This window comes from Abramis brama (assembly GCF_963993115.1).
Source record: "Abramis brama genome assembly, chromosome: 7".
NCBI classification, from domain to species: domain Eukaryota; kingdom Metazoa; phylum Chordata; class Actinopteri; order Cypriniformes; family Leuciscidae; genus Abramis; species Abramis brama.
This window is the reverse complement of record NC_139969.1, coordinates 39075277-39087821: the sequence shown is the minus strand read 5'-3', so window position 1 is coordinate 39087821 and position 12545 is coordinate 39075277. Positions and strand designations below refer to the sequence as shown.

General features: G+C 38.2%; 1 protein-coding gene across 2 annotated transcripts; it reads right to left on the bottom strand.

Moving 5' to 3' along the window:
* Window positions 1-10982: 10982 nt before the first annotated feature.
* On the bottom strand, window positions 10983-12233 carry LOC311086264 (uncharacterized protein). Of its 2 annotated transcripts, none has more exons than XM_084119056.1 (4): window positions 12117-12233; window positions 11913-12032; window positions 11672-11797; window positions 10983-11315 (listed from the first exon to the last, which is right to left on the bottom strand). In XM_084119056.1, exons 1-4 carry the CDS (start codon window positions 12163-12165, stop codon window positions 11248-11250), a joined length of 363 nt encoding a protein of 120 aa, XP_083975182.1. In that variant the 5' UTR covers window positions 12166-12233; the 3' UTR covers window positions 10983-11247. The 2 variants fall into 2 exon arrangements, 1 of the variants encoding a protein (XP_083975182.1); XR_014607032.1 differs by having other exon boundaries at window positions 11024-11315; window positions 12101-12151.
* Between the last annotated feature and the right edge of the window lie 312 nt (window positions 12234-12545).

Genomic DNA, 12545 nt, shown 5'->3' with positions numbered 1-12545 from the left:
TGATTTACCTTAATTTTTTATTGAAAGTTAATGTTCTACTCAGAATATGGCTTAAAATGCATTTTATAAAACAGTTATTTGAAGTTATTTTGTGGTACTATGTAATTTTTATAAGATTTCAACAGTTTTAACAACAGTTTAACAAGACTGATAATGTTTTACCAGTAAAATCCTTCCAATGCCTTGCTGTCCGTTTTAATAAATCTTTACTTCCAACACCCTTGACTTAGTTTTTAATTAATTTGTAAATATATTCAGATAGTATTCATCCTAGTGTATTACAGTTTACTGTTAAAATTATTCTTCACATGATTGTATTGGCAACTTTAGTTGTCAAGTAAATGCTGTATTTTAGTGAAATTACAAAATATTGCTGTAAAATAAATTACAAGCTTTTTTCAAAGTTACTGTAAAGAATTTAAACAATTGTACAGTACTATCCTGTAATACATTTTACAGCAATTAACAACATGTTTACACTATGTAATTCCTGTAATTTCTGCAGTATATTTTGTATTATTACCTGTTTGATTTATTTGCCCCACCTGTCCTCCATCGTTACCTGCCTTGTTCGCTGTCCTAATTATTTTCCTTGTGTTTGCAGTCCTGTGCTGGCTTGTCAATGTATGATTCATTGTATGATTAGTTAAAGAAGTCCATATGTTTTGCCTGTTCTTGTCCTGCCGAGCCAGTCAAGCTGCCAGTCTTTGTTTTTACTCCTACAGGGTAGTTTTTGTTTGTATTTTCTTTTATTTTTTATTATTAATAAAAGCCCTTCATTCCAGCAAATGAGTTCTTGCTCCTTTCCCTTAACTCAACCCTGATATTTGAGTACAAAGTACAATCACAGCGAACATTCAATCTGTGTTGGCTGCAAACATTCAAATCTAACCCAGAGAGAGCAGTTGTCATGTATAGTCTTTTCAAACACACATATTTCTGTCTTACAATAATTCAAATGATCACAGATTTTCAGGGATAACACTTTGGATATAAACAGATGAATCATTATTTCAAACTGATTTAAAAAAAATATTCAAACTAATTCATATTTTGGTAGGCTGCAGCTACTGTATTAATTGTTAAAACCTCTAGTAAATGAACATGTTAATTTGTTTAGTTGTCTATTCAGAATCTGAATTTCTATTTTAAACCAAAATGTTGTGATTCTCAATTCCAGAATCATGCAGCTCTTCATTTAAATGTTCTGTTATCTTATGTCTTAAAACCTGTGGTTTTGTGGCTCTGCATGACCATGATTAGATGAAATCACACAGACAAGCTCTGCCCTCTTGAAGATACATGTTGAGAGCGCCATCAGACACAACAACGATTGCTACGTTTTTGACAGTCTTGTCCCTTTCACCCTGTGGTTCACTCATCCAGATGTGGTCTGTTTGTGTTCTACTGACAAAGGACCTCTTTTTTAATCAGAAATTGAATTTCATTTGATAGTAAAACAATGCTCTTACATGTACATAAATAAGGATAGTTATTAATATATATTTTTTGTACAGTACATGGACAGTATACACCAGAATGCATTTCAAAATAAAACAATATTTTTGTTTAATTAAATATTTATTTAATTAGAATATTAGAATATTTAGAATATTTTATAACTACAGACTTGCATGCGCACTGCATGTTTAAGTGTGTGTGCTTGTCAGGGTTTGTGGGTTGGGGAGATGAGGCGAGGACTCAAGTTCAGGAAACAAGGGCTTCTTTAATATAAAACAAGAACAAAAACACAAACAAAAAGTATCCCAAGGGGGAAAAAAAAGAGGCGAGGCGAGGCGAGGCTTGGCATAACACGTAAGGTACATTGAACAACGATCCAGCACAGGACTGCAAACATGGGGAGAATAAACACAACATGTACAGGCCGATGCAGTGTTTCCCACAGATTAGAAAGCAATTTGTGGTGGTGGCGTGGCGGGGCGGTTCCTTCGTTAATAATTCGTTACACAGAACATTATTATATTAAATATTAATAAAAAATGATTATTATTGTAATGTGTTACTGATTTGTTATACACCGATTCAGTGTTGGACAGATCAGTTGTTTTAACCATTCATTAAATGGAATCGGTTCAAAGGAGTCATTAGTTCGCGAATCAGACGTGTCATTAGCGGACTTGTACGCGTTGTGTGATTATCCTGGCATTTAGGACATCACACAAGATTTGTCAACACAGAAAACATTTCATCATTGGATAGGTTTTGGTTTGTTTATTGAAAGTGGGTTTTTTTATGTCAGCTGATTGGACGGAACGCTTTTCAGAGAAGATAAGGCAACTTATCTTTTTTTTTTTTAGCACAATTCACACCCAGGGGTAATTTAAGAAAAAAATATCCGAATGCTCCACATGAAATTTCGGTCTTCCGATCTTTTACCATCGCGTCAATTCTCAATTGATTTTGATTAATATGCACAAGGGAGCGAGAGAGAGCAAGACAGTTTGAAGATACGACCGGGCCTCTCTCTTGTTCTTTCAGTAATATGTGCCCTATCGCAAGCGCAGCAGTCATCAACGTCACTCAACGATCAGGCTTTGGGGAGACAAAAAAATCGTTTGTGAGAAAGACGTGTGAGTGACAGAGAGATGGAGGGAGAGCAGGGAAAGGAAATACAGCTGAATGAATACGCTGCATGTTTTAAATTGCGTAAAAACATTTTTTTATTATGAAATGCAATATGTGGTGGCCGGTGTTGATTCTGTGGCGCACCGCCACGAATTAGTCTATGTGTGGGAAACACTGCGATGTAAACGGACCGTGTGCTACACAGAACACAACAACACACACAGACAGAAGAGCGTACGGTCCAAGCGAACTCGAAACCGCACGCTCACACGACAAGACAGAGTGCACAAGAACACTCGAAATCTCATCCTGTAGGCTCACAACAGAGTACAGAGTCCGAATCCCGACACAGAACGGAAGCCAAACTAGACTGACGTGCCGGGATCCGAACACCACGCACTGCACATGCGAGAATGCTCGAAACAAGTGACAACCCTGCCAGTGGTACTCCTGGATTTATAAACACAGGTTGGGCAGCCAGTTAAAGAAGTCCAAATTAGTTTTTATTGACTCCTATTTTACTTCATCGAAAATGCACTCCAGGTGGTAGTCATTTCAGGATTTGACAAAAATTGCTTTGCAGTTACACTTTGACAGACTAATGATAAAAGAAACCACAGATGGAAAATACACCTGAAAATATAAAAACAAAATTGATAAGTCAGTATATAATAACAAGACCCCCAACATGTTTAAGAAGTCATTCAATACTTATGCAAACTACATGTATTTAGTGAGCTAATAGATTGGTTCTGGTGTTTGTACTTTCTTCACTTTATTACACTGTAAGGGGATTTACAGTCAAAGACCCAGAACCAGATATGAGGAATGAAGACCCGGAGTCAGAATTATAATAAATTGAAGAAAAGTTTTACTGAAGATAGTTTGCAGTTTCATCAGCAGAAGTCAGCTTCAAGACTCACGCAGGAGTTTGTAGGCCGCCCCGCTTACAGTTACACAGATCACAGCAGTTATACCCTTCACCAAGGTCTAAGCTACGTCCTTACTTCAGGTTGCAGTTTCTGATTGGCTAAAAATTAGATAAACATAGTAATTTTCCACACATATAAAGATACATATAAAGATACATAAAGCATATCTCCGTCGATTATACGGCTGACACTCGGACCCTGAAGTTAGGAACGCCGTGACCTTCCAGGTCACAGATTTGGGTTGCTGGGCGCCAGTATGTCCATAACAACAACTCAGTCAATCTCCAACAATGCCAGTGGTTCCTTAACCTGTAACCAAGAAGACTAACACACACAACGACACACAGCTTTTCCAAGGTTGGATTTGGAATTTGAGTCCTCTCAAAACATCAAGATAAAATGTTCTTTCTCTCAAGGAGGGCTACACTTTAATATAAAACAGTACAGTAAAGCTTTAACAAAGAAATGGTCTCTTAGGGCGTTTTTCCACTGGGTTCGTTTGCTGCGGTCCGAACCCGAGTGCGCTAGTTCCCGGCGCCCCCCGCAGCGTTGGTCTGGTTTCACACTCAATTAGTTGTATCGAACCCAGGTGCGTTTGCAGTGATCTTACGTCATCAGTGTCCCACAACGTTCCCCTGCCACTCATGGTTGTCGTGTGTGAGGAAACAATGATATCGACAGTGATACGCATGCGCGGGATACTATACTTCCTGAACAAGCGCGCACCCGAGTACGTGTTGCTTGCACATTAATGCGAACCGCGCCACGGTTCGGGAGCAACCGAGCTCAGACCACCTCCTCCAGGTAGTCTCGGGTTCGGTACTCTAGTGCGATGGGTCTCACCCGGGTCCGATGACAGCGTTCACATTAGCGATTTTTCATGCGAACCGTGCCCCGGTCCACACTAAACTGCCAGTGTGAAAGCACCCTTAAACTATTAGTTCCAATGGCCCTTATATGTTTTAACTAGGGCTGGGAATCGATTAAAAAAAATTAACTAATTAATTGCACAATTTGCTGTAATTAATTAGCCTGACTCCGCCCTCCTGCATACTTCCACTCAATTTTATTTCCCTTCAGTACTACGTCTGGGATTCTGGTGTATTCTTTGGTTTTCTCCGATCATTTTTTTGGCGGTCCAATCAGCGAACAGACGGAGTGGCTGAGAACGATGACATTGATGTTGTGCGCTAGTTTGAATTGTAGGGTTACGTCACGACCAAAGGTTAGCGATTGGTTATGGCAGATCCAGAGTGACTCTGGGCAGATCCAATAGTTGTAAACTTCAACAGAGTAGCCGCCTACAAGGAAGTCAACGCTTGTCAATGGAGAGGCCAGACTCTCTGTACAAATGAAATGTGTAACCATGGCAGAACCAGGCTAGTAATTAATTGCAATTAATTGCATTTCCCCCAAGCTTGTAATTATCAATATTTAAACTTACAGGGGCGGTTTTCCAGACAGAGTTTAAAATAAATGAGGACTAGGCTAATTATACTTAAATTAATACAGACTTAAAAAATGGCTTTCTGAGACATTGCTTTATTTGAGATTAAGGCCCTGTTTACACGAGAACGCTCACGGGTGAAAACCTAAAAATATTTTATCAGATGTGCCTTTTGTTTATACGGCGATGGCAAAAAAGTGAAACCACCCTCCAGAGGGGAAATCTTAAAACCACTCCACCGTCGCGTTCCCGTCTAAAGGGTAAAAACGCAAAAGTCTGTAGTAGAAGGAAGGTTGTACGCAGGCGCGCAGACTTAGTGTTGTTGTGTGGCAGTGCTTCACATTGCCACCTAGCCGCCTGGAGTGCATACTACATCGAATTTCTTTTGGTGTCTTTTGCGTCACCATATGCACGCAGATCCACATTTGTGCTTTTTTCAGTTATTTATAAACATGATAATGGCAAAGGTGTAAATTCACTCTATATAGCACAAACAGGGCTACCATACTATGTGATCAACATGCATGTATATGTTTGAATTTTTAAGAGAATAATGTTTATGCGTGGTTATTGAAAAAAATAAAAATGAAAGTTGCTGAAATAAGACCACAAAACACATACTAAATATGTGTCCACAAGACTTTTGACTAATGGATGTTGTCGCTTTCGGTTCTGGCTTCAAAATGATGTGAAAATCATCCTGCCTAATTGTTCACACACAATTTAAATCAATGTATTGTTTTATAAGACAGGTTTTGCTTGGAAAGCCAATATGCGAGGGGGGCGTGAACGAGGAGTGGTTTACACCTGAGAATACAATGTCCCACCCACTCTGCATAATGAGCCATTCATTCAGGTGTGACACTGACTGAGCCACAATGCAAGGACAAAAGATATATTTAGAAGAAGACTTATATTGACCATTTAAGATTTTGCTTACATCTATCTTGTAAATATGTTTTGCTATTTTATTAAAAAGGTTACAATTACAACAATTACAATTTCAACAATATTTCAAGTGTACTCTTTCTTTGTAAAAAAAATTATTATAGGCCTACATTTGATATGTAGGTATTCATTGGTTTGAATATAGCCAACATTGGAACATCTAACATCTTAGTTTATGACTTTATTTTTGACAAAAATAGTATTATATATTTATATATATAGAACATAAGAGCAGAAATTGCTAAACAAAAGCTTATTTGATGTGGCAGTATATTCTACAGTAAAAACTGTACCCAAATCTAGTCAACAAAATGTTGTCTTTCATATTTCGCCTGACTGTAACGTTGTTTTTATGAAATATTAGGGCATATAAATGTTAATTTGCAGTTTAATACGTTGCTTATACAAATAGCCTACTTTTTATTTCAACATTTTCAGTCGATTTTTACTGATCTCAGTATAGCAATACAGTTTGCTAAAACATCATCATTCATTCACACACGCGATTTAAATTTAAACTGTCTTTTTGCGAGCTGTGGTAAGCAGCGCGCATCTCTGCCGTTCATTCATTCACAAACAGAAACCCGATTCACTTGAGAAGGAAAAAAAACTTACTACAGTATTCCTCAGCTCAGTCGGATCCTTGCTCCTCGAAATACCCGCACTTCTGAGGGACATTTTCCATTATTATTATTCCTCACAGCGCTGCGAGACGGTGTAAACAAGTAATGAATAAACTTGTGTTTTCTCGAGCTGATATGGGGGCGTTCACAGGTTTGCGTTTGAACAGCGCGCGCTCTCCGGGGCGTGGTCACATTATTTTTGAATGAGCTCTAATGAGCTCGACTGGAATCGCTCTCTTTTAATACAGATTTCACAAGATGAGAATATTTGTTTTTTATATAAATTACTTAATTTAAAAGAAGATAATTCAAGCTTCATGCCTGTGCGTCTGTATGCCTGTTTGACTGAGTATTCGCTGAGTTACAGTTCATTTTCGGACGCGTTTCAGAATGGACTTCACTGACAGAGAGAAGGCAGAACTCGCATCACATTTATTTTTCTTTATTTGGCAAAAAGCACAACACTTTGTTTTTATTGTGAGTATACACAAAAATAATACACATTTAACAGAATCGATTGATGTATGAAACTTGTTTGTAATATCAAAGTCAACAGAGCAAAATTAATTTCTTTTTAACTGATAAGAGAAAAAGCGAGCTGGTATCGCCGGCGATACCGCCGACCCCAGGGGGTTAACATTGTGTGGAACTGGAGTAAATCACCCAACCAAACAATGGACAAAGGTAAAAGACAACGTTCAAATAATTTCAGTGACTTTGAAAGGACCCTTTTGAAGCAAATTGTGTCAAACCACCCAATTATTGAGAACAAACAGCATGATTCAGCAACAGAAAACAAGAAAAATAATGCTTGGCTTCAATTTGCAATGAATTTAACTCGAATGAAAAAGTAAGCAACAGGACACTTCAACAACTTCAGTTAAGCTACTGTATTATTGTTGGTCTACTTTTACATGCCAGTCACTTTGAAATGTTGCTTCATTTTGATACAAGTATATTACAAACAGCATCATACAGAATTATATTTTTTTATATTGTCTTATCCTGTGGGAAAACATAAAAATAAACTTAAAGAAGACAAATGCTGTTGCACGTAGGGAGCGTTTCAAGACTGGTGGTGGACCCCCAGAAAGACCGGAGACCCCTGACCTAGGAGACTTGTTGACTTCGATCATTGATAGCCAGCAGCCCCTTGAAGGTATCCCTGATGATGATCATTTGGACAGTTCAGATGGGGCCCCGTTCCAATCCTCATTTGGTAGGCCACATTAATTCAATATATGCCATCCTTAAACTGCAGGGAATATGTATTGTTGTCAGTCATTTCTTGCAGTCATATAACCAGAAATATTTCTTAAAATGAACTTTTGAATACATATTGTTCACTAATGCTGCAATATAATACTTTTCAGATGATCACCAGAGCTTGGAGGTCCTGAGACAGGATGAAAGTCAGCCCACTACAGCTGGAGCAGGCTGGAGGGAAGATGGTGTCACTAATTCTGGCCAGATGAGAAGGACCAAGAGGCTGACCATGCACGAGAAACTGGCCATGGAATTCCATGAGCACAAATTAAAGTATTTAAAAGACGAACATGAAATGAAGATGAAAATACTTCATGTTGAGTTAGCCATGAAGGAGGAAGAGAGAAACATGAAACAGCAGCAGTACCAATGTTCTACTGAAACCAGCACCAGTTCAGGGTCCCGATATCTCAATTTGTGAAATTAAACTTTTGTTCATCATCAATCTGTGTGCAATTGTTGTCTTCAATCATCTGAGGTAACTTTATTGTGAGAAGTGCCGCAAAGCAAAAGCATCTCTGCACGCCAGTCCATACCTGTCATTGTCTGGCTCAACCATGAGAAGATCTGGTTCATCCCTATGTTCCATTTGAGGATCTGGGCAGCCATGCTGTTTGAGGTAATTGTGAAGCACTGCTGTTGCAATTACGACAATACAGCATCTTCTTGGTTCAAAGCGCAATGTGTTTCTGAGACACTGGAAATGACTCTTCCATACACCAAACATGCGCTCCACTGTACCTCTGGTACGGATATGAGCTTGGTTGTACCGCTGCTGCTCAGGTGTGACTGCATGAAGGTAAGAGGTGAACAAGAAGTTGGTCTGTGCATACCCACTGTCACCAAGTATGATTCCACTATGTTGACCACCTTCAAACTGAGCGTACAGACAGGAGTTCTGGAAAATTCTTGAGTCATGAGTTGCACCTTTCCAAAATGCAACAATGTTGGAGAACTGCATAGTGGGAGTGAACACACTTTGCGCATTACATTACATTTATTGAGAACCAGTTTTTACGATTTCTGTACTCCTCAGAATCTGCAGTAGAGGGACACTTTATTGGAATATGACATCCATCAATACAGCCAATGACTCCAGGGAAGTTTCCATAAGGTTCAGTTTAAGCCTTTACTTAAATCTAGACTATTTCTAATCAGACTTCTGGAAATCAGACTTTTATAATTCGTAATTTCAGGACTAGGGAAAGTCTGAGACTATTTTAAACCATGTCTGAGAAATTCAATTTCAGTTAGTCCATCTCAAACAGTGTTGCCAGATGTACGATAATTATCGTATTTGTACGATAATTTTGACCTCTGTACGATGTACGATCAATAATGGAAAAAATCCTATAATGTACGATAATTTCAGAACTGTGTGACACTTCAAATGATGGTCATTGTACTTGTAATCATAGGGCTTCTCATTGATCTAGCTGTGGATTCTACGTCTACCGGGGGAAGAACGTGTAGAGAGAGGGAGCGAGAGACCTTGCGTGTGTGTGCTAGTGTGCCTCACGAAGCGCATGTAAGGACCCAACCAATCAATTGTAAGAACCGAACCCCCCCCCCGGAATAGTTTTTTTTTACTATTTATCAAAATAAAATATAGTCCTACAAAGCTATTATTACCAGAGCATGTGATCAGAGCAGGTCATTTTACCATTGTTGCCCAGCATGACTATACCATTTCAGTAGGGCTATTGCAAACAGAAGTCTACTACAGAGAAATTTCACGTTATTTGAGTGGACTTTGGTTTTCCAGTGCGTGATCAGTACATGATTGGAGCGTTTGGGCCATGAACGACAGAGCAGAACACGTGACGCAAACTCGGAGCGGAACATTGAGCAGAGAGCGCAGCAGCGTGCCAACACACACACACACACAGAGAACTGTGAGCACGGCTCACACACGGAGAGGACAAAAACCCGCTCCTGAAACCTGATCGCAGAACACGGATAGGCGGCATATATTCGGCTTATATTTTCTCTTTCGGCCAAAAACTGAAAATGCCATTCGGCGGCCAAAAATTTGGTGCATCCAGCTTCGAACCAACTGGTATGGTATTTGAATTCAGCTTTGCTAATTGTACACAGCATCTTTGTTTTGTGAAACGCGCCATCAGGCAAATTTTTAAATGCAAACATTCCTCCTAAAACTCCATCCTTGTACTTCTCCATCATGACAGGGTGACTTGGTTCGGCACACTCGCAATAGCAGCCGCAACAGCAAATCATTAAAACAAGGCAAAAAAAAAAAATAAAAATAAAAAAAGTGCTGCGTTAATTGCGTTACATCTCAAATTAATCGCAAAGATTAACGCGTTAATTCCCCCAGCCCTAGTTTTAACACATGTTGGAGACCTTTCTCAACCAACACATCTTTCCATAATTCATTTCTGGAAGCCGGGCTAAATGAGCAAGCACTGTAACTGCATTCCTGACATCAGCTCCAGTCAGATATTTAAATACAGACATAAGAGAATACACGAAAATAACATTTCACACTCACTGTAAAAAAATTCTAACCTCTCCAAGTCAAAATTTTCTAGTGACTGGTCACATCTAAATTTTTATATTGGCCCAAGTGCAATTCTTGTTGCAATAGTATGTTAACATTGGCTCAATGAGAAATAATACGTCAGATTAATTGAAAAATTTCGATGTGACCAGTCACTAGAAATTTTTGACTTGGGGATGTATTTTTTTTTACAGTGCTGGTAATTTCTATAACTAAGTAAAATCTCACTAGCCTAGAGAAGTCATTCAACTCATTTGATATGTAAAAAATATTGCATAATACCTTGATTATAATCACTCATTAGATATACATTGAAGCAGCAGTTTATTCCAAAATCCTCCCCTTCAACACATAACTTTATGGATTGTAAAATTATGATGTCTTTGTCTGTGTAGATCCTGCATTGGAAATGCGTTTAATATATGAGTATATATATATATATATATATATATATATATATATATATATATATATATATATATATATATATATATATATAAAGTGCATTGCATGGAATGTCTTGTGTTTACAAAAATTAAATTGGATAAACAGATGTATTTCAGTCAGCAAGGCAGAGGTAGCTTGTTTGGCAAATGTAATGTTAACCTAAACCTTACCTTCAACATAGGTGATTTAGTTGCCGTGCCCTTTCAGATCATGAGTTTCAAGTAAATATTTTATTACAGACGTTCATCACACAAAAATGCAAAGATTTTCTTTAATTCTTTATTACATTCTATAGTAACTTTTCCTTTATGCAAGGAAGAAAGTAGTTTTAATGCAGTAATTTTATGTTAAAAAAGTACAGATTTTCAGTTTCTTAAACCTAATAACAGCAGAGCAATAAACAAGCTTTATTCAGATTGTGTATCATATTGAGTTTGTTTGATGGTCTTTGCTGTAGAATCTGAAGTTCAGCTGGACTCACTGAAACAGGAAGTAGAAGAGCAGAGGAGACACGAGCAAGAGGACGCTTCCCTTATAAACTCCATCTAATCAAGACAGGAAGGAAATTAGTATTATTCACACTCCACTACTAATACTTACAATAATATTGATAATAATAGTTATGAAAACTGCATGTTCATTGTTGATCAATTTCTCACAGTTTTTTAAAAACAATAAATCTACTAGACTAAAGTACTAGTACTAGAAAGTACAAGACTAATTCATAAGCTTCTCCTTTTCATGCAGGTATAGCTTTACACTATTTTTGACTACTTTTGATATTGTGCTGCTTATTACCAAACACTTGTTCATATTGAATTATTGTTTGTATAATTTCCTCCTTTTAAGTTACTGTGGATGAAATCAAACTGCTAGCGTATGATCAAACAAAGGCCAATACCTGCTGCATTGCAAAGATCAGTGTTACAGCAGCTCATAGTCGCTGTCCCTCCAGTTGGTAGCGTTGCAGACCCTGATTGACATTCAGGTGCGCACCCTTTAGCTGTGACAACCACCTTAGAGGAACCTGTAAAAATAAATAAAAATTCAATAAAACAATTCCAAAATTAGCAGTTAATAAGTATACTTTCTATCCAGTGGTATTACTTATACAGCAGATTTCCACATCATACTGGACTTACCGATAGTTTGTTCCACTGTAGTGCTTGAACATATAGAAACTCCAGCTGCACATGTCTCCTCTTTTGTTTCACAGGAACCCGTCATATCAGGTGTGCAGGATAAACACTTGAGAGAATACCCTTACAGACAGAGAGAGACATTGAGTTAGCGCTCTACAGTATGATTAGCTAATAATACATTTCAATACTTGCTGTTTTCTGTACCTCCAGTGAGAGAAATGAAAAGAAGAACGACGGAGACCTGCAGATTCATCCTGTGTCAGGAGCTGAGTGACTATACAGAAATAATGCTCCCGTTTCTTTTATGTCTGTTCAGAAAGGGGTGGGTTTAGGACTCTGTGCAGAAGGAAATCTCAAACTTAAACAGGTTGGGGCTTGTAGAATTGAAAATAAATCTTGTGTTTTTCTACCCCCTCGTCCTACCACAATGACCATTTGGAGTTCCTAAGGCACAGAGGGGCTGATAGTGATCTAGGCCTGTAGGCCAAAATGTTTGTACTTTGGGGGTCTATGAATTGTCACACCTTTAGTACAGTGGTGGAAGTGTAATTATCTGATTGATCAGTTTGAATGTCTCACATCTGGGTTTTAGTCACATGGTCAAGGAAAGGATAAAAGAGGATTGAAACTGTT

Excerpts from the sequence above, each read along its gene's own strand:
- LOC311086264 (XM_084119056.1), bottom strand. The coding sequence starts at position 12,165 with ATGAATCTGCAGGTCTCCGTCGTTCTTCTTTTCATTTCTCTCACTGGA. Across the intron at positions 11,798-11,912 it reads TACAGTGGAACAAACTATCG|GTTCCTCTAAGGTGGTTGTC; the intron begins GTAAGTCCAGTA and ends TTATTTTTACAG. Across the intron at positions 11,316-11,671 it reads TGATCTTTGCAATGCAGCAG|ATGGAGTTTATAAGGGAAGC; the intron begins GTATTGGCCTTT and ends TGTCTTGATTAG.